General features: G+C 45.3%; 1 protein-coding gene across 5 annotated transcripts in view; it reads right to left on the minus strand.

Annotated features, from left to right (window-relative positions):
• Nucleotides 1–20,235, minus strand: part of STOX2 (storkhead box 2) — a 208,362-nt gene that overhangs the window by 92,016 nt on the left and 96,111 nt on the right. For 2 of the 5 annotated variants that reach the window (XM_079909377.1, XM_079909379.1), the window contains exon 1: nucleotides 13,330–14,171. The exons of 2 other annotated variants lie outside the window; for them this stretch is intronic. In XM_079909377.1, coding sequence (XP_079765503.1) covers nucleotides 13,330–13,495 — 166 coding nt within the window. In that variant the 5' untranslated portion in view covers nucleotides 13,496–14,171. Of the gene's footprint in view, nucleotides 1–13,329; nucleotides 14,172–19,209; nucleotides 19,238–20,235 lie in introns of those variants that run through there. One more of the 5 variants, XM_079909378.1, reaches the window with a different exon arrangement.

Consider the following 20,235-nt stretch of genomic DNA (forward strand, 5'->3'; position numbering starts at 1 on the left):
GGCCTATTGCGATGCTCAGAATGACTGCTCAGTGTAAACTCTTACAACAGATGGCAAAAGTTAGACGGCACGAAATCTCATGTTTCTTCAGTTTTTCCTAACAGAAAAAGTACAGAAGAGAATGTGTCAGCAGAAGAAAATGGTTTACGAATGAATGAAATTATGTTTACGTGGGGGGACTTCTTTCCATTTGAAGTTTCCATGTTCTTGTCCGGTGCCTTTTGTGCCTAGGAATTGTGCAAGCCCAACGATTTCATCTCCTCCAAGAATCAGGGGTGTTCACTGCAGGACAGACACTTCCCGATAACACCGGGCCAATGAAGACAGCGAGGAACTCACAGCGGATGGATGAGACACCCCCTCCAGCGTGATGAGAAGAGGAAGGGTAAGAAACAGCAGCACAGAACTATTCCAGCAATAGCCTCCCACGCCCCCCAACGCCCTGTCAGGTTTTAGGAGACTCTACGGTTCTTTGGGCAAAGCAAGGTAACTCTCAGAACATCAGCTGGCAGAGTAGATTCTTTGCCGATAACACACACCAATATTTGAGGTGAGACTCATTAGAATAGGCAGGGAACTCTGAAATCTTTCCTCTCGGTACAAGCCAGCCCTCTCAAGCGAGCTCCTTAGGGCAGGTGCAAGATGAACCGCTGGGGTAGTGAAAGAAAATATTTAATGTTTACATAAAAATAAGAAGGTAATTTTACTAACAGGTGGCATGTAGACTAAGAGTCGAGCACATACAAGATTTTATTAAAGTGTGCGAGCGTGTGAGCGTGTACGCATGTATAAAATCCCAGTGTCGTCTTCTGTGGTGCTTCAGACATTCATTAGTGGCTGCCTCCCAGGGCTGTTCTGAGACTACATGAGGTCATCGTCACGCGCTGGCTGGTACCAAGTACATGCTCAGTAGACACTGGTTCCCTTCCTTGTGGGGGAAGTGAATTGGGGGTAAAAAGGCTCCCTCTTCATGTCTACATTTCAGGAGCACACAGGAACTCTGTTATCTTGATAGGAAGCATGTCCTCAGACCAACAGAGGAAGGCTGTGCTCATGGCCCAGGACCTTTGACCTCCGGCTTCCCACCGCCAGGCTCAACAGAAACCTTCCAGGGCCTGTCTACACAGCACTGTGTAAGGATTAACCACAGCTCTCCTAGGCCCTCAGCACAGCCCCAGCCCAATGGCGCTCTGCACAGCTTCACTGGAGAGAAGGTGCTTTCCCACCTCCGGTGGCACCTGACAGTGCATACCTCCACTTCTGGCCCTTCCGCTCAGGATGGTACACCATCACGTACTCTGCCTTTGGCATCCTGAACAAATGTTCTTTGAAATTCTCCACATGTTGAAACCACCCACACCGAGCAGGGTACAACATACGGGAAAGCAAGATCTGCCACCTCCCAAAACCCTGCTTCTACCAGCAAAAGCCAAGGCTTTTGTCATACTGCGGCTCTAGAATTAGAGGCTTTTGAAGTTCAATTAGTCGGCCGCAACCCTGTAAGGCAAGCTGCTTCATATATCAATACTTGAGGTTCTTCTTGAGCTATTTTCACTGGACTTGCAGGCAGGGAGAACTGGGGAGGGGCAACGTGTTGAAGACAGGAAGCTTTGGATTCCCAAATCCCGGCTGGCCAGGGTCGGCGCGTCTGTCTCTACAGTGAAGTGAAGCGGAGGTGCTGGCAGCTCTGAAAGCTTCGGAGGAGGGAAAACCCTCTCTCCTCCCCCAGCTCAGGCTGTCATCCCAGAGCCCCGAGTCCTGCTGCCAAACCATCTGCTAGAAGGAAAGCTGCTGAAATCTTAACACGTGAAAAGCGGATCCCAAAGTGTGGCACTCCCTTTCCGCAACCCAGGGGGACGTGCTGACCTGAGATTCCAGGGGACCATCACTACTATTTAAAGCTCACCAAGGGAGGAACATGCACGTGATTTGGAGGAGAGAAGGCACTGGGCTGCCCTTGAAAGATGTACCTTAGCCTCCCAGCTTTCCCTCCTCACGTTGCGTTTCTGCAATACTCGTTTTATTGCAAACGCAAACGCATACAAACACACAGCTCAACCATAACCTTGGAAGAGGCTTTTTCTCTTTACCTTATTTGGAAAAGTCCAAGTCAGTATCTCTGATTAGACGGGGCACCATTTCCCTGATTTTAGGTGAAGCCAAGTTCTCTTAGATTTCTAACTCACAGGAATACTGAATATACAATGACTCTCCACCATGCTTCCTAAGATGGAAACTCCAGGACAAGTGAGCCCCCTTAGGTAAATGAATAATTCTGTGGATTTCTTAGAAGACCACATACCCAAATCAACAGGTAATGGAATATTTGATCTGTGATTAAATGAGGACCAAAGTATAAGAATCAGATTGAACTACCCGACCCTGGACAAGTCGCCTGTCATCTCCCTTCTTCTACAGCCTCAGGTGTGAAATATTTAGGAGTGGATCACTCTTTTAGAGTTATGCCCCCAAAGAAATAATAATACAGTAGCAAAAATGTACTAAGTTCTTACTATGCGTCAGGCACTCTGCTAATTATTTTACATGCATTTGCTCATTTAATCCACATAGCAACTATAAATTAGATACTACTGTATCCTCATTTTATAAATGAGAAACAGAGGATACAGTGCCAAGATTACACAGGCAGCCGGGGGGTGGCGGGACCCCGATGTCCTGTCTGACTTCAAAGCCCTAAATCAAAAAGCTCTGCCGCTACATAAAGGCACTTTACGAACCTAAGAAGCCACTATTACAAATGTGGAAAAGTCCACCTGACACTACAACCATCTTCATTGTTCGGCTCTTCCGGGCATGTTCAAGTCCTTGGCTAGGTGGACTTTTCAAAACTTTTTATTTTTTTTAAGATAATCAACAGCTGTCCATTGCCTTCATTATAAATAACCACGTAGCAAGTGTGTGGGGGAAAGATGGTCCAAATACTCCTTTCAATTATTTTAAAACCAATCAAAATGAAAATTCAAATGAGTTCTTTAGGTTCACAGGAAGCCCCACTATCATGACAAGCTCCAGCATCTAATCTAAAGTGATGTTTTATCTTAGAAGTTCGGTGGATTCCAAAAAGCTATATTGTTTTTTCATGGAACATCCATGCTGGAATTTTTAGAATCCCAAGACAGAAGCTTGTGTATGTACAGCCCGGTGGATATCTAAAACGCCCCAGCGTTCACTCCTTTGGCCCAGTGTGAATGGATCAGACTTCCTGATAGGACACAAGGACCCTGGAGGCCGCTTATCATCAGTCCCCAGGGGACTAACTACGAATGTGAATGCGGTTAAAGAAGGAAGCGAAACAAAGAGGTCAGAGATTTCACTGAAACTATCAGAAATGTTCGCAAGACAATGGGTCCCCATAGTTGTACACTTAAATTCCTACTGTATGCCTACTACATTCCTAGCACTTGCTGGAACAAAACCAAGTGAGACTAGAGCCAAGTTCACAAAGAGCTTCACAGTCTAGAGGGAAGATCCGACAAGAAGATGAGGACAGATGTGTAAATGATGTCAGAGGCAGACAAGGGTGCTACGGGAGCACCGGGAAGGGGCAGCTCAATCAACAGTCCACCAGGCCAAAGAGGCTTCCTTGAGAGCTAAGACCGGAGCTGAGTGATTATATTTTCTTTTTGGCCACGCTGCACGGCTTGCGGGATCTTAGCTCTCCGACCAGGGATTGAACCCCGGCCCTCGGCAGTGAGAGGGCAGAGTCCTAACCACTGGACCGCCAGGGAATTCCCTGGAACTGAGTTTTAAACACTAAGTAGCTAGATGCAAGGAAGAGGGAAACTGGGTGTTATTGGAGAGATGGAAACAAGGACCCCGGAAGCTTTTACAAAATGAAGCCAACGTGGTTGCAAAGTAAAACTCAACTATATTTCTCTGTGTAGCTCATACGCAATTTACTCCTGACAGCATACTTTGAAGTGACAACTTTGAGATCCTGTTGAGAGTCTATTTGCTTCCTTTGGGGCTCTTCCATTCTTATGCATGGAAACCAATGCAGTGCTTTACGTGTATTAATTCACATAATTCACCCCAATCCTCATAGATACATACAATTATTATTCCCATTTTGCAGGTAAGGAAACTGAGGCCCTGAATAAATAGGTAATTTACCCAAATTTACCTGCTCAGTACTGGAAAGGCTGGATTATGAAGCCATCTGGACTACATGTCTGCTCTAAATCACTCTGCTACACGGCCTCTCCAAAAAGGAATTTACTGAAAAGTATTGAATAACTCAGGATTGCGGGGAGGCCTGGAGATCCGGGCTTGGAACTCGGTAGTCACGCCAAGCACAAACCCTGCAGCTGGCATCCACCTCCACTGCCACACACGAGACACTGCCTGCAGAATGCCGTCTTGCTGCCACGCCACTGCCAGCCAGGGAACGTGCCCCAGAGCCCCCCTACCCTGCCCCACAAGCACCAGATGCAGAGTCTGGAAAGGAGTGTGTAATTGGTGAAACCATGACCTTGAGCCAGGTGGGCCAGGACAGCAATTCCATGGCCAAGTTCGGTGTCCACATAGAGAAATGAGGTTCTGCCTCCCCGCAAGGTCCGTAAGGTGAGTGTATTGGTCTCCTAAGACGCTGAAACAAAGTACCACAAACTGGTTGGCTTAAAACAAGAGAAATTTATTCTCTCACAGCTCTGGAGGCCAAGAGTCAGACGCAGGATTGTTTCCATCGGGAGGTTCTGGGGGAGAATCCCTTCCATGCCTTTCCACTGGCTTCTAGCAGTTGCCAGCAATCCCTGTACCGCCTTGGCTTGTAGACCCATCACTCAAATCTCTACCCCCACCCTCACATGGACGTCTCCCCTGTGTCTGCGTCTCTTTTCTTCTTCTCATAAGGGCATCAGTCACACTGGATTCAGGACCCACCTGACTCTAGTACGACCACGTATTAATTCCATCTACAAAGTCCCTATTTCCAAATAAAGTCATATTCAGGGTTACCAGGGGTTTACGGGGGCACAGGTTCAACCCACAACAGTGGGGATATACAGACAGGGGAAGGGGGTTCAGATGCTGGACAGCCAAAAAAAATGACAAGTATCCACAGAACGTCAATTGCCGCGGCAGCCTTCATTTCACCTAATAACGGAATAAATGACTTCAAAGCAAAAGCTGGATGTGCCGAAAGCAATGAATTGGTCTGTGAGCTCTCTTAGGGGAATCAACTAGACAGGAACTTGCAGTAGGGGTGAGGTGAGGGTGTTAATTACAAAGCTAGAAGGGTCCTCCCTCTGAAACTGTGGCCATCAGAAAGAGACGGCCAGGCTTAAGCCCTGCTACCTCTAATGCCCACAGGCACCTGCCAGATATTTCTCTTTTATCTTCAAAAAGAGAAAACTTGGCCTGGAGGGGCCATCATGGATTTAAGTAGGAAGATAAATGGAGATTTTAACTGTGTATATGTGTTACCTAAGCCAGAAATTTTCAACTAGATTGGTATATGACAGATGTTTGAAATATACGATATTTACATAGCTGGTCTAGTCTTTTGTGCTGCTGCTTGCATAGCTCTGAACCCTTTTCAAACCAGAACTAGAGATACCAAGAGCACATCCCTTTTATCAACACTACAGTACCTTCTGAATAAATGCAAACACTAATCAAAAACATCCAAGCATTAAAAAGCTCTTCACTTTTAGGAAAAGAGAGCAGATGATCTCCAAGCAATCCTAACCTTGAGTCTCCAGGTTTTCAGAAACCTAAGTAGGACTCAATGTTAATGGAATCCAACTGCCCCTCCATCTGCTGGAAATAAAAATAAGCAAGTCACCTGTTCCCCTCTAGGAAGTGGAACATAAAGTACAAAAGCTAAACTATTCCCGTGTTCTCACTAACACTGCTAAGTGGTTGACCCCCAAACTACACCTGGAGCCTCTACCGGTCACGTGAGTGCCTACCTCTCTGCTTGGACGACCAAACCATTACGTCCAACATAGAACTCATCTTCTGCTCCATTTCCCGCAGCCTCCTGGTCACTTATTGCATTCTTCCAACAAAAATCTCTGATTCACCTTTGATTTTCTCTCCTCTCTTCAATCCAGTCACTTAAAGGAACAGCCAGGCCCTTGGTCCTCACAGATGCTCCCTTTGCCCTTCATGCCCATCCCTCCTTCCTTGGATACGGGTTTTCACTATGAGGCATGAGTACCACTCAGGTATGTGAGGGCATTTCAGGTGGTACCTGGTTGAATCATTTTTTACTGAAATAGGAATATATGAACTGTAATGGGGGTTAGAAAAATAATTGTCAAATGAAACCCATAATTTCATATAAAATTAAAAATTTTTCTTTTACATCCATTTAAATATAAAAGTGGGTAGAGTTAAAGAAAAATATTAACTAAATAACAGCACAGATAGTATATGGACATGGTTTACAAATTCTTAAGGGTGGTGTGCTAATGCCTAGCAGTGTTGCAAAACACTGCTCTTGGGTGGTCCCTCATCACCCTACTGCTTGATAACCTCTGTTCCCTCAACCACCTCCCAGCTGGTCCCCTAGCCTCCCAACTCCCATCTCTTCCATCTATCCTGTAAGCCATAGCCAGACACCTCTTCCTAAGATGCTCCTTTCATTATTTCTCTCCCAAACTCACAAATCTGATTCCTACCCCGATAAACTCCACCTACATTTCAAGAGTCCACCTGATCTAGCTACACATTAATTCTAGTTACATCCCAAATTTACAGTATGGCAAATTTCACACTGACGTTTTCCTTGCCAGCTGAATGTCTTGGTTCATACTGCTTCTACAACCTTCCCCCAGTTCTCCGCCTTCTCTGCTCTTCAAATCCTACCCAGTCCTTCGAGAAGCAAGTAAGTCCTCCTTCCAGGCAGCCTTTTTTATTGACATCTCTCCTCTTAAGTCCTATTCCACTTACACCAACCCTATCAACCAACCCCACTTAACTCTTTTTTTTTTTTTAGCATCTTTATTGGAGTATAATTGCTTTACAATGGTGTGTTAGTTTCTGCTTTATAACAAAGTGAATCAGTTATACATACACATATGTCCCCATATCTCTTCCCTCTTGCGAGACGTCTCCCTCCCTCCCACCCTCCCTATCCCACCCCTCTAGGTGGTCACAAAGCACCGAGCTGATCTCCATGTGCTATGCGGCTGCTTCCCACTAGCTATCTACCTTACATTTGGTAGTGTATATATGTCCATGCCTCTCTCTCGCTTTGTCACAGCTTACCCTCCCACCTCCCCATATCCTCAAGTCCATTCTCTAGTAGGTCTGTGTCTTTATTCCTGTCTTACGAAATTGAGCTATTTGTAATGAGGTGGATAGACCTAGAGTCTGTCATACAGAGTGAAGTAAGTCAGAAAGAGAAAAACAAATACTGTATGCTAGCACATATATGTGGAATTTAAGAAAAAAAAGAATGTCATGAAGAACCCACTTAACTCTTGATTATATTCCAGTATTTCCTGCTTTCTAATGGTCAACTCATTGAGAGCTGGTCCTACCAGCCACAATAGGAAGTCCTTGAAGAGTAGAATCTTCTGTTACAAAAGGATGACGCACATTAGGAGTTCAAGACATTTCCTCAACCAAGTTTTTAAGAGAAGCCATGTTTTATTCATTTATCCAATAAATATTTCCTGAGTCCCTGATATGTGTCAAGCTCTGTGGTTGCTGGCAAAATAGAGATGTGAATAAAACACATACTGTAACTGAGGAACTCACTGGCTAGTAAACCCGAGGTACAACACAATGTCACCATGCTGTTGTAACACAAGTACAAAACAACCGTCATACGAGTGATTCGCTCTAGGAAGAGAAGGGGTGTGTGAGCTTGTTCTGGAAGGCTAAACTGGATGAGCCTTATATATTTTAGCTAAATATCAGACTTTTAAAGATGGCGAGCACACTCTCAGAGGTGTCACATAAATCACAAAAGGCAACAAGATATTGCAGAAGGCAAAGAGTTTCCAGAGCCTGGAGTGCAGGGTGGTGGGGGAGGGATGGAAGGAGGGGTGGGAAAAGCAGGGGAGGTCACGCCATGAGGAGCCTTGGTCTCAGACTTCACCCATAGGCATGAGAAACGTTGAAAAGAGTTGGAAAGTAACATGACCAGTTTTGCTTTAGGAGGGATTAAAAAAATAAAAAACAAAACCCCTCTGGGGACCCGTAGAGCAAGAATTGGACATGGTCAGTTTGGAAGACACTGTAATAGAACAGAAGGATTTCAACAACAGAGATGAAAAGGGAGGGGGAGATTTTAGAAATATTTAGGTGGTAGAAATCAATGGGATTTTCTGGCCAACTGGTTGTGCATTCCAATGTCAAATAAAAATAGTCTGGGGATTAACTACTTAAGGAAAAGTTCACTATCTACTTAAAAAAAATTACCCATGCCATTTCTCTCCCATGTTACTGTGGTGAAGGTTAAGTTAGCATTGACTATAGTCTATAGTCTTACGAACGACAAGAACCTCTACTCTAAACCTGATAGACTAGGCATCACGCAGTTTCTATGACTGATGTACAAAGCCTGCCCTAGTTGCAAAAGTCGGCAACTGAACCCAGCAGCAAGGATCCAACCAGACTCTGCTCCTTGGTTATAGCTGCACTCAGCATAAGCAATCTTGTACCAAAGAACATACAGTTGTCTGAACTGCCCTAACTCTCTGGGGCTATAGAGAATTTAAGCCACAATTGCTCTGGAGGTATAAAAATGCTAAGGTTTTTATACAATATACTCATATTCCTTTTTTCAAATAAAAACGTTCACAAGAGTGTAAAAGATGTTGAAATACCAAGAGAGGTGACCTTTTGTAAGCACATTCACGTTCTCCTGGGAAATAAAGAATAAAGTCATTCACCACCAAGTGTAATATTCCTCACTTCCACAGGCCTGATGAAAGGAGTCAACACAGGTAGTTTCAAATTAAAGCACGGTTGGAGCAGCGAGGCTGGAAATGTATCTCTGCGAGGAGGTATAAGGAGGCAACAGGATGCTGTTCATGAAAACTTGCACGTGATCGGAACCTGCCAGGGCTTCATCCCTGTCCCCTCACCCCCATTAGTTTGGTCACCGGGACAAGCCCTAATGCAGCCACTTAATGTAACATCTGGGGATGACAGGAAATAAGACTCCGTTGCAAAATGAGCGCTATTCCCACACGCCCCACATACGGAAGCACATGACTCCAATAAGCAGAAAGGGCAAAGGTTATTTCTAACGATTTCTGTGTAAGTGCTGAGAAATCCTGGGCTTGCCCATTACAGAGGCGCTGCGGAGCCCAATTCTGTAATGGAAATGCGGGCCAGGAGGGCCCATTCCAGACGGGGAGAGGTCATGTTACCCACCAGGGACACAGCTGGTTTGGGGCAGGCCCAGATTAGAAACTCAGGTGCCCATCCTCCACTCCCAGAAAACTCTCAAAATAACAGAACGTAAGGAACTGGGCCCCACAATCCACTGGGCCCCAGAATTAGTTTCTATAAAATGAAAACTAATAACTCATCAAGGTGGCGTCCTGGCCATTCCTCCCCGCTGATTTATATTAGTGAGATCGGCAGACAAAACTGGTTTATATTTTCTTAAGATGTCATTTGCGGCTTGTGTTTTCTTTCTTTTCAAATCCTTTAAAATTGTCTGCCTTATTGCTCCTTAAAATGACAAACATCCATCTAAAAGTACTTTGGGGGTGGCTCGTTCACAGGGGACGCCTTTTATGCACACGCTCTGTAGGACCTTTATAGTGGAAAACAAATCACTTTGCAGTCCTGATCAATGAAATGTCCCCAAACTTGGTGGCATGCCATGTGAAATATAAAGCAGCAGCCATCCCCAGGGCTTGGGGAGAGGAAAGTGAAGCAGCATCACTTGTGTAAAGAGGTCACAGTTCACAAGGTCCTGACAGAGAAGGTTCTAACACCTTCATTAACAAAGGTTTGGTGCCTTGAAAATCCTTTCATGAAGGTAGGTGAGCATATTTTCATGTATAAAGCCCTAAGGATTATACAGCTATGGCCTCTTTATGGGGAGTTTTCTTTTCTCTCTAGTTAATTAATATCATAATTTCTAGTTTTAGAAACTGTGGGAGAATAAGCCCACGTGCATTTGGCCTAACCCCTTTTCTTATTCAGCTCGTGGATGCACATTTTATTATTCATCTTGATTTGAACAAAAGGCAAGATTTTCCCCCCTTCTGCTCAGAAACTACCTTTGGGAAATTAATATTCAAGATGAACAATGAACTCATCTCATGGCCTGTGAACTTGCTGGTTGCCAGGAGGCCTGTGAATTCTTAGGATTATTTTCGATTTGGTAGCATGAATCAGGGGCTTAAATAGTCATATAAGGCATGGTCTTCAAAATTTAAAGTTTCAGAATTCTCTAACTGTCCGTTTGTAGGATCTCCTTAAGTTTGATATGTGTCTGTTCTAACCTCTTGAGCTTAAGTGTAGTTTATCCCAAAGGTACGTGAAAAAGCCAAGGCTAAATGTCAAGGCTGTTGCTATAAATCACATTTCAAACTGGTAGTTACTTACTAGTGAAAGAAGACTGTTTGAAAAGGTTCTGTCTCATTAGAAAGCGATTATGGAATGCCTATAATTTTGGCTTAAGTAAACAGAGTTAAACTTGAAATACCTACTGTGCGATAGTAGGCCAGATCAAAAGGACAGCTATTCAAATTTCCAAGGACCTCTCCTGTCCTAAAGTTAAAAAAAAAAAAAAAAAAACAGTGATTTTCACCATATTTTAAAGGAATATTTGTTGGAGGGGATTTCTAAAAACAGTCTCCACTGAAGTTATTTCAAGTCATTTAGTATTTCTCTGAAGAAGCTTATCTTGTCCTTTGAACCCAACAAAAAAACCTCTTTTTACTGAGAATAAGTATGATAAATACTAGTAGCTATTATGGCAAAATGACTGGACAAACAGAAAGAAGAAGTATGAAAAGCTTCATGTGTTTCTAAGCTGCTTCATTTTCTATTTCATTTTATGTGACAAAGGCTCTGTTTGTATCCAGAGTCACTAACTTGATATAAGTGGACTTTCTTACATTTGCTAAGGGGAAGACAACTTCTCCCAAATGATGTCAAAGTGTCTCAATATACCATCTATTACTATCAACACTGGTATTTGGAAAGGAACCATATTTGAAAAGGAAATTGACAAGCTACTCTCAATCTCCCCCAAAAAGATGTATATGAGAAAGATTCCACCTACTCTCCCAGTGTTCATTGTAGGTGTTTGTCTTAATATTTACTTTATCCTTCCATGAGCCCCAACCCTTTTTATTACACATATTGGCTAATAATTAAAATAAAGAATAAATAACAGCTTCCATCCTCGGACAAAACCATATTATACCCAACCCTGCAGCCCCATGAGAATCTAGCAAGGCACTTTGCTTGAGGTGGGGGGAGACTCCGTAAAATGCTGAATGAATAACACAGCTCTTCTTCCCCCACCTTCTGGTTTTCTTTCCTCAGTAGTAACCTAACATGAAACCTGCACAGACAACCACCAACCTGAAAGAGCTGATCCTTCACTATCCCCATAGGACCAGCTTACTATTTACAAGTCAAGAAATAAGAGAATCAAAGAAAATGAAAAGCTTCTTCCTCAAGCCCTCAAAAATGCCTTGAAAAACTGGCAATAGCAGAGAAGTTCTTTAGCAAAGAATAAAAATGTGATCATAATGATGCTATGACAAGATAGGTGAAAACAGGCTCCATGGGAACGTGCCTGAAATCATCACAGAGTCTTGCAGGTTTGTTGAAGACATTATGGCCACCTGCCCTCCTACAGCCTCACTCTTGGTATCAGTACTGATTCCTGAAGAGGGGCAAAAAAGAGGCGAAACTCTTCAGTGTGGAATGAAGACATTCAAACACCAAGGATATGAAACCCGAGATTATCTGAACACTCAGTGTAGACATGGGTTTATGGACATACGTGTTTTGAGGTTACACTTGGATTTAGGTGTATTTCAAAATTTACTGCCACCAGCCTGAAGAATAAAGCGACCACAGCAGTGACTGACTTCAATTACTGAAGTATAAACTGTAGTTGTCACTTCCTTTACAAATCTGGCATTTCATGACAGGGAAAATCAAGGGAGCCTTATTGCCAAGACAGTACATCCTTATGTCACCAGATTTTGCAGTAAAAAAGACGGTTATTTTATTTAGGTTTTATACTCACGGAAATGCACTCACAAGACATTTTTAAAGCATGAGATATCGGCCCCAGTTTTTTTTTTTTAAACTTGCTGTTTTAGGAGAAAGATAGTAGAGCTAGACTTTGAGTACCATCTGCAAGCTTAAAGGAATCTTCCCAGGATTTAGAGTGATTTGGTATAGATGTGTTTTCAAATATAACCTCGGTTTTCCCAGGACATTTTGTTTAGAAGAAAATGAATTCATTCAGAATGAAAAACAAACAAACCAAAATTGGTGTCTTACACATCATTACATACAAGTGGTCAACAGTAAGTAAGGAGAAAACAACGAGAAGAGTTTCAGGATTTTCCTCCTTCAGCGTTTCAAGTATTTTATCCCTGGGTTTCCAAGTCACACAGCAAAGCCATCCGCTGTATTTCCAAAGGGAACTAACTGGCGCCTTCAGAAATGCTTCTATGCGTTTTAAGATGAAATCCTTCATTCCCGTTTACCGTTTTGTTTGTCCTTCCTGTCTGACATGCGAATACATGACACAGCCTCCATTCTTTCCTTATAACCTGATTCAAAGCAACATATGTTAAATCCACACAAAATCATGTGAGCATTCAATCCGCATACACACCATTACCCCACCGAATGCATTCAGTGGGCTGCAACACAGTTCCCTGCGTGCAAGCAGACCAGCCTGAGACCTCTTCCCTGACTCAAACCATCCAGAACTGTGCATGGAACCTGTTCCCTTTTGAAAAAGAAAGGCTGTTTAAATACCCACTAGGATAATAACTGGCCACAATGCGGGAGCGAGCAAGCCCGATACTGCGGGCAACGGCGGGCGCAGGCTCTTCCACAAGCTCAAGGAGGCTGGGCGCCCAAGCTGGCGGTCATTTATCTGTGCAGCCAAAACGCCCGGCACGTCCCCCTCCCAGATTTCACCTAACTAATAGCTCTCCAACCCCATATTGAGAGGGCCTGCTGTGGATCTTGCGGAGGTACAAAATGGTGGATGAGAGCTAATTTTTTTTCCTGCTTTCCCCATAACTTATCGCATCCATCACCGCCCGTCCTCCTGGGGAAGCACCCCGGCCGCGGCGCTCGGAGCACGCCCCGTGGCCCCGGCCTGGGGGCAGGGACGCGGTTACCAACCTGATGTCATGTAGCCCCGCGAAGCCTGGGGCGCGAAGGCCGCGGGGAAGCGCTTGTGCAGGCGGTAGTCCTTCTCGCTGCGGGACCTCATGCGGTCCGAGGCCCGGTCCGAGAAATCCGAGCTAGGCCAGGCTCGCCGCAAGGTTGTGCTCCGGGTCTTCTTCATGGTGGGGAGGGCGACCCGCTGCCCCGATCCTCGGGGCCTCAGCGCCGGGGCGCAGCGCGCGGCTTCATCCGTCTACGGCGGGCACGACCCGGGCGGACTCTGCGCGCATTTTCCCAGCCCCTCCTCGTCGGCGTCTACACCGCCAGCGGCGGGTCCGGCCCTCCCCACGCCCCCACACCCCCCCACAGCGAAGGCTCCGATTTTACACACGTCCCACAATGCATTACACTTCATTTGCAATCCGCCCGGCTTATAGCTTCCAGATTCCTGGGGGGAAAGGCACGTTAGGAGGTTCCCCGGCCAGGAGGAGGCGGGGAGGGGGCGGGCGGGGTGAGGGCGCCGAGACTTGCAGCGTGAAAGCAATGGGAGCGCAGACAATGGCCCGATTCAGCGCAGGAGTGCTTAGCCAACTGTGAGCCACGGCACAAAAGACCCAAACAAATGAGGAAGCCCAGGCCTCCGGGGGTGACCCGGGATCGGGCGCCCGGGAAGCCGGAGGGGCGGCGGCAGACCCTCTCCGCACCGGGCGGCTCAGAGCGAGGCGTGGGGATGACAGTGTGCAAGTCGTGTCCCCCTGGGCCTATCAGCCGCGCGGCCCGCAGTCCCGGGCGCGGGCTGGCTCTGCCTCCCCTGCAGTCCTCGGGAGGCAGTCTTCATTACAGAGGCTCGGATGGGGGGCGCGTGTGCACAGGATCCGAGCAGGCTCTGCAGTCAGCAGCTGCGGCGGCGGGCCCCTGCCGAATCCAGGAAGAGTCCTCGCGACTGCAGCGCCTCGTCGATCTTCCTCCTTCCAAGGCTCAGGGTGGTGTGCGTGCGTGTGTGCGTGTGCGTGTGTGCGCGCGCGCGCCGACACGCATGTGCCCCCCTACACAGGCATGCTCCTACTTACTGGCCGCGGCGGCGACGGGAGCCATGGCTGCCAAGGATGCGGAGCCTGCCGATCGCCACCCGCACGGCGGCACCGCTGCTCAGTCGCGAGCGCGCAGAATGGCTATTGAAGTACAGGAAGCCGGGAAGCCGCTCAGCCTCATGCCAATCACCGAGCTGCCTTAAGTTAGAGCACGGATCCTGTCAAGCTTCTCATTTTCATGTAAAACACCCTGCGGCGGCTCTGGGACTTGGCTGGTGCCCCAGCCAGGAGTCAGCGCTCGGATATTTACATCTTTTTAGGATGGCGCCTCCCGCTTGCAGAAAGGGAGAGAAACCGCTCGGTGGGAACAGGGCAGTCTGCGGTGCCCTGCCTTGCCCACCTGCGCCAATCCCGGAGGCAGCTAGATCCGGGGGAGGGGGCGCCACCCGGAGCTCCGCCGACAGCCGCAAACGCCCGGGCACCTGGTCCACGCAGCGAGGGCGTCTCCGGCTCTTCCTCGCTGTCCCTCGAGCCCCCGGTGTCAGTCACTGCCAGCCCGCTAACCTGCATTCAGGTCCACAGCCCCACTACCCGGCTCGGCTCTGCACCGCTGTTTCTGGTCCAACAACCAATCGCTAAAGGACAACAATGCGCGCTGCGCGAGAGGGGAGGAGGGGGCGATGCGCCGCCCCGGCCGAGGCGCCGGGCCCGGGATGCCGGGCCGGGACGCGGAGGTCACTGCGAGTTAAAGGCGCGCGGCCACATTGCGGAGAACCCCCGACCGCGCTGCGCTGCGGCCGTTTTGTCAGCTTGGCTTCTCGTTTGGGTTTCCAATAACGCTTAGGTGTTGTAAACAACAAAAATAAACCTGATTCTTCTTACGTCTTTGTGCTTTTTTCCATTTGTGACGATGCAACGTTCAAAATCATGTTTTATGCTGTTCTACATATTCGCAGGTGCCAAGGTACAGAGACAGGGATATGAAATCTTTATGAACCTATGATCTTTCCAGGTTGATACTGCAACCACCCCCCCCAAAAAAAACCGCACTGGGTTCTAAATGGTTAAGATTCAGGAGTTTTAGCACAATTTCGTGCTTTTCCAAGGCTTTAATTCTTTGCCGGGGGGGGGGCAGGTTCTCGAAGAACGACACAGAGGGGGGCGAGGTTTCAGCAACAAACATTATAGAACCTAGAACTTCCATTCAATATCTAAGGGCTGCCCTCTGTAACCTGGGGCCAGTGTAACTGATCTATCTCCCGGGAACCCGGGGGTAAACAAACAAAAAGCACTAAGCAACTTGTATTTACACTAATCAAAATTTATTACTTATTAATACAAAATTTATTACCGTAAACCAGTTAGCTAATATTCAATGATATTTTTTAAAAGTTAGAAAAGGGCAGTCTCCCAAAAGGCACATTTTGCTAAACTGTCTTCTTTACTGTAAGAGGACTGCTAAGAACAGAAAGCCTCCAGCTTTAGAAGCTAAAGAAGACTAAATGTGTAAAGAACCATAAAGGTAATAAAAATAATTGTATTAATGAATGCATGAGATATTGACATTTAGATATCTCAATCCAATTCCACAACTACCCTACATCCCATGAGCCAAAAGTGGTTATATGAACGATTATAACGGTTACGACTGAAGGCTAATGGTGATTGCTGTGACAACTGTGATACTTATTCATTTAGCAAATGATTTTTGACTGTCTAGTATATGCTGTGATGGATGCCGGGCAAACAGAACAACACACATGGCCCCACGTAACTTATGGTCTAGGTAGTAAGCAAATAAATGCACGGATTGTGTTAAGGTCTACAAAGAAGAATCACCTCCATGAAAAAATGACAGTTAATCTGAGACCTACAGTATGTGGAGTCATCCAAGCAAAGAGTAGGGAGAGAGATGTTTCAGAAACTGGGAACAGTGCATGCAAAGGCCCTGAGGTGGGAAAGAAACTTGGCTTCTGTTGGAAGAAGTGAAAGAAGGCCAGTGTGGCTGGAATTGGAGCATAAGAGGAAGGCGTGTGATGAGATCACGGATGAAGCCAAGAGCTGGATCACAAAAGGACTTGCAGGCCATGTTAAGGGTTTTGTATTCTATTGTATTATGTGAGCCACTGAAGGGTTTTAAGCAAAGAAGCAATGATAGTTTCAGAATTTCTATATAAAAGGGGCTTAGAAGAGGGATTCTGTTTAGGGGAGGGGTCATCCAGGACTTTTCCGGACTGTAAATTTGAATCGCACTTGACTTAAAACTGAGAAAATATTCATTGTTCATCTGAAGGAATGGGGGCGGGTTGATGGATATTCTGGGAGGAGAGCTACAGCTCCACTCAGCTGCCTCTGAATGCTGGCCTTTGCAGAGCAGCGATATCACCCAGTGTCCATACGCAACAGAATGCTCTTGGAGCCAAAGCCAAATAGCCAGACACAGAAGAACCAGGCGGTAAACAGGCTGGGTTAGCTTAATCGAATCAGATAGGAAAGCAGGAGAGGTAGAGACAGTTAAGTAATTTATCCATCCAAATTAAGTGGCAACATCAAAAGAAGTTATGAAGGTAAGACTTGAATCTAGCAAACCACATACTGTGAAACCAACGCTATGTAAAGAAAGTGGAATCCCGTTATTACAGCCACCGTTAAAATCAGACTCAGTGTGTCCATCTGTCCTATGAAAAGATTCACTCTGGTCATACTCAACGCCTAGGTCCCTAGTCCAGTTTCAAATCGCTCAACCTACTTGAGACAATCAAGTATCTGGGTCTTGAACTGTCCATCAAGTAAGCTCAGTTGTATAATCCCAGTTTTTCCTAGTAGGAAAGTTTAGAATTAAATAGCGAAATGACACAGCAAATCACTTTCATAGTACTCGTAATTTTAAAATCAGGCTTAATAATTTGTACATTTGGTATTTACACATCAGATAGAGACACTAATTAGACACACATTTGCTTTGTGATTCTAATTCAGATGTATACAGTTGGCCCTTGAACAACCAGGTTAATTCAAGTATAATTTATAGCAGCCATTCCATCCACGGTTCCTCAGATTCAATCAACCACGGATGGACCATGTGGTATTTACTATTGAAAAATACCCACGTATAAGTGGAAATGGGTAGTTCAAACCTGTGTCATTCAAGGGTCAACTGTAATTGATTTTAGACTTGTCATTTTAAGTTGAAAGGTAGAAGAATTTTGACTTTGACGCGCTCCTCATTTAAAACCTTGGTTTATTAGATTTACAAGAGTTGAATGAATTTAATAGTTACAAGTATGTAAGCTCCATGAAGGCAAGGGATGTTTTCTGTTTTATTCAGTGCAGTTCATCGTTCTGCTTTGTTCATAGCTGTGTCCAGTGGCTCACAGTAACTGGCCCAGATGTGATGACTAATGAAGCCTGATTAAGTCCTCTGAAGAATCTGGTTTGAAATTTTCCATAACTGTGTTTCTAAATGGGGCTAATTATTGAGTAAAAGGACTTTAGTCTTCAATGTGAGTTGATCAAATGTTTTTCAAAGGCCCCTGAGAGTTACAGTTTTAATTTTATTATGTTTAAAATACCAAATTTACAAACTGAATGCATTGAACCTAAAAACTGAAGGAAATTTGATTTTCCCATTTGTATCTCTAATCAAGGAAAATTTGATATTTTGAACTTGTATCTCTGGTATACTGAACATTCATTAAAGACCTAAATGTAAGTGATCTTTGCTGTGCACAGAAAGCCCCACTTTGGTATGGTAAGAGAGCTAAGTCCGCAGAAAGGAAATAGGTGTTTATGTATTTACGTACGTCTGTGATATATGCATCAAACTTTGTGATTAAAATATTTGTTAAATAAAAATCAAAATTCTGAGTCTGATAGTCATTTATCTTGCTGCTGCGTCCTGAAACATAATTTGAAAAAGATATTAACAGTTTCATTTGACAAATGTGCTTTTAGTCAAAAAAAATACATATACACACCTTAAAATTGGGCGGTTGCGTGGCCCAGGTTAAGAAGCTAAATGGAATCTGGAAATGAATGTGTCCCAAAAGGACGAGGGCTTTTTCAGAGGCTTTCGAGCTGGAAGATTGGGAGTATTTCTTATGTGACGCATATATACCCTCATATATTTGCATGTATGTACATATGCACATTCATATGACCTGGGCCTTCAAAAGCAGCTAATAAGGTAGCTGACCATGTGTTTGGTAGATACATCTTTGTCCTCCTTTGCCCAGGCTCCAAACTGCTAGCTATAATTTTATCAGAAAGCTTGAGCATTTATTGTCTTAGAAGATCTCTCTTCGTATGTGGACCACCAGCGTGGTTGCCAAGGCAGTGGTCACGCTGCTGGCATGAAGGTCTGCAGCTCCCAATAAATAATGTCTTCTGGGGAACCCCTGTCCTGAGATACATTAACAAATGTGACTTGGAAAGAGGGTTCCATTATAAATTCAGAAGATGTGCTGAAGTTACAACAGGCCTGCTGGACTTCTCAGAGCCTTTCATGTGCAAACGCACCCGTAAATCCACCAAGAAAACAACAACAACAACAACAACCGCTCTTCAAGCTCTAATCATAGGACCACCTGTTGCTGGAACACATTTAGGTAAACAGATCTAGACAGGTGGTGGGAGGTGATAAATCCATGGCGTAAAACATGTTTCGGAGAAGTCGTAAGTATGATGAGACAGTGTATATATTGGTCTTTGCATCCCTATCAAAATCTAAGCTGAATTTCCCTTAGTCTCTCCACTCAGGTACATCATCACCTATAACCCACTGCCGACAGGGCTATAATGAATAATGGTGGTCAATGAATTCTACTCCCAAAGAAAGCAACTATTTGGGGATGGAGGAACTCACCAAGGAGAAGTCACTCAAGAGGGGCCTCGAGCGTTTGGGAGGATGGAGAGGCTGGAGTAGGCTGCCAGGATGATGACATCCATCTCCAGGCCAGACTAAGCGAAGTCAGAGTAATAGAGGGCAGGTCGGTGTGGTGACGCCAAGGAGAGCAGGCATTCACGTCATTGCTGGGGGCCTGGGAAAAGTTCATCTTTGAGTTCCACTGTTTCAACTGTCATGGTGATAAGCTCTCAAAGTGAAGATCAGAGGTAAATATATAAATGTTCCATTTCACTGCTGGCAAGCAGAAGGCATCAAGGAAATAATAGCCAAGTTTATTGTTACGCTTGATCACTAAGCGGGGGGCACTTAAAAAACCTGAATCCTTTCTAGATCCTTTTGTTCACCTATGCATCCTGCTTTGCACCAAATAACAAAACAAGCTGAATTCCAGTGGGGGCCAGCAAGTAACAGTGATACCATACCGTGGATGCTACTGGGTTAAATAGCTGAAATACACAGCATCCACAAACTGGGTTTAGGAAAAAGAAAGAAGAAAACACCCAGGCACAGCTAGCGTGTTTTCAAGAGCTGCAGCATTCAGTGGTGCCCAGCACACCCTGCTCAAGCTGGAGCAGTTACCCAGGGTCGAGAACAGAGTCCAGAGAAGGTAGAAACAACCTGTGTCCGTCAACAAATGGAAAGAGCAAGTGTGAGGAAATTCTGACACACGCTACAACATGGATGAATCTTGAAGGTATTATGCTAAATCGGCTAGACACAAAAGAACAAATACTGTATGATGCCTCTTAGACGAGGTGCTTAGAGTAGTCAAATTCAGAGACAGTACAATCACGCTTGTCAGGGCCTGGGGGAAGGGGAGGGGGGAGTTAGGGTTTAATGGGGATCGCGTTTCAGTTTGGGACGGTGATAAAGGTCTGGAGTTGGATGGTGGTGACAGTTGCACAACAACATTAAGGCCACTGAACTGTACAGAAAGAATTAAAGTAGTAAATGTTATGTATATTTTATGCAATTTAAAAGATA

The sequence above is a fragment of the Stenella coeruleoalba genome (genome assembly GCF_951394435.1).
Source record: "Stenella coeruleoalba genome assembly, chromosome: 21".
In the NCBI taxonomy this organism is placed as follows: domain Eukaryota; kingdom Metazoa; phylum Chordata; class Mammalia; order Artiodactyla; family Delphinidae; genus Stenella; species Stenella coeruleoalba.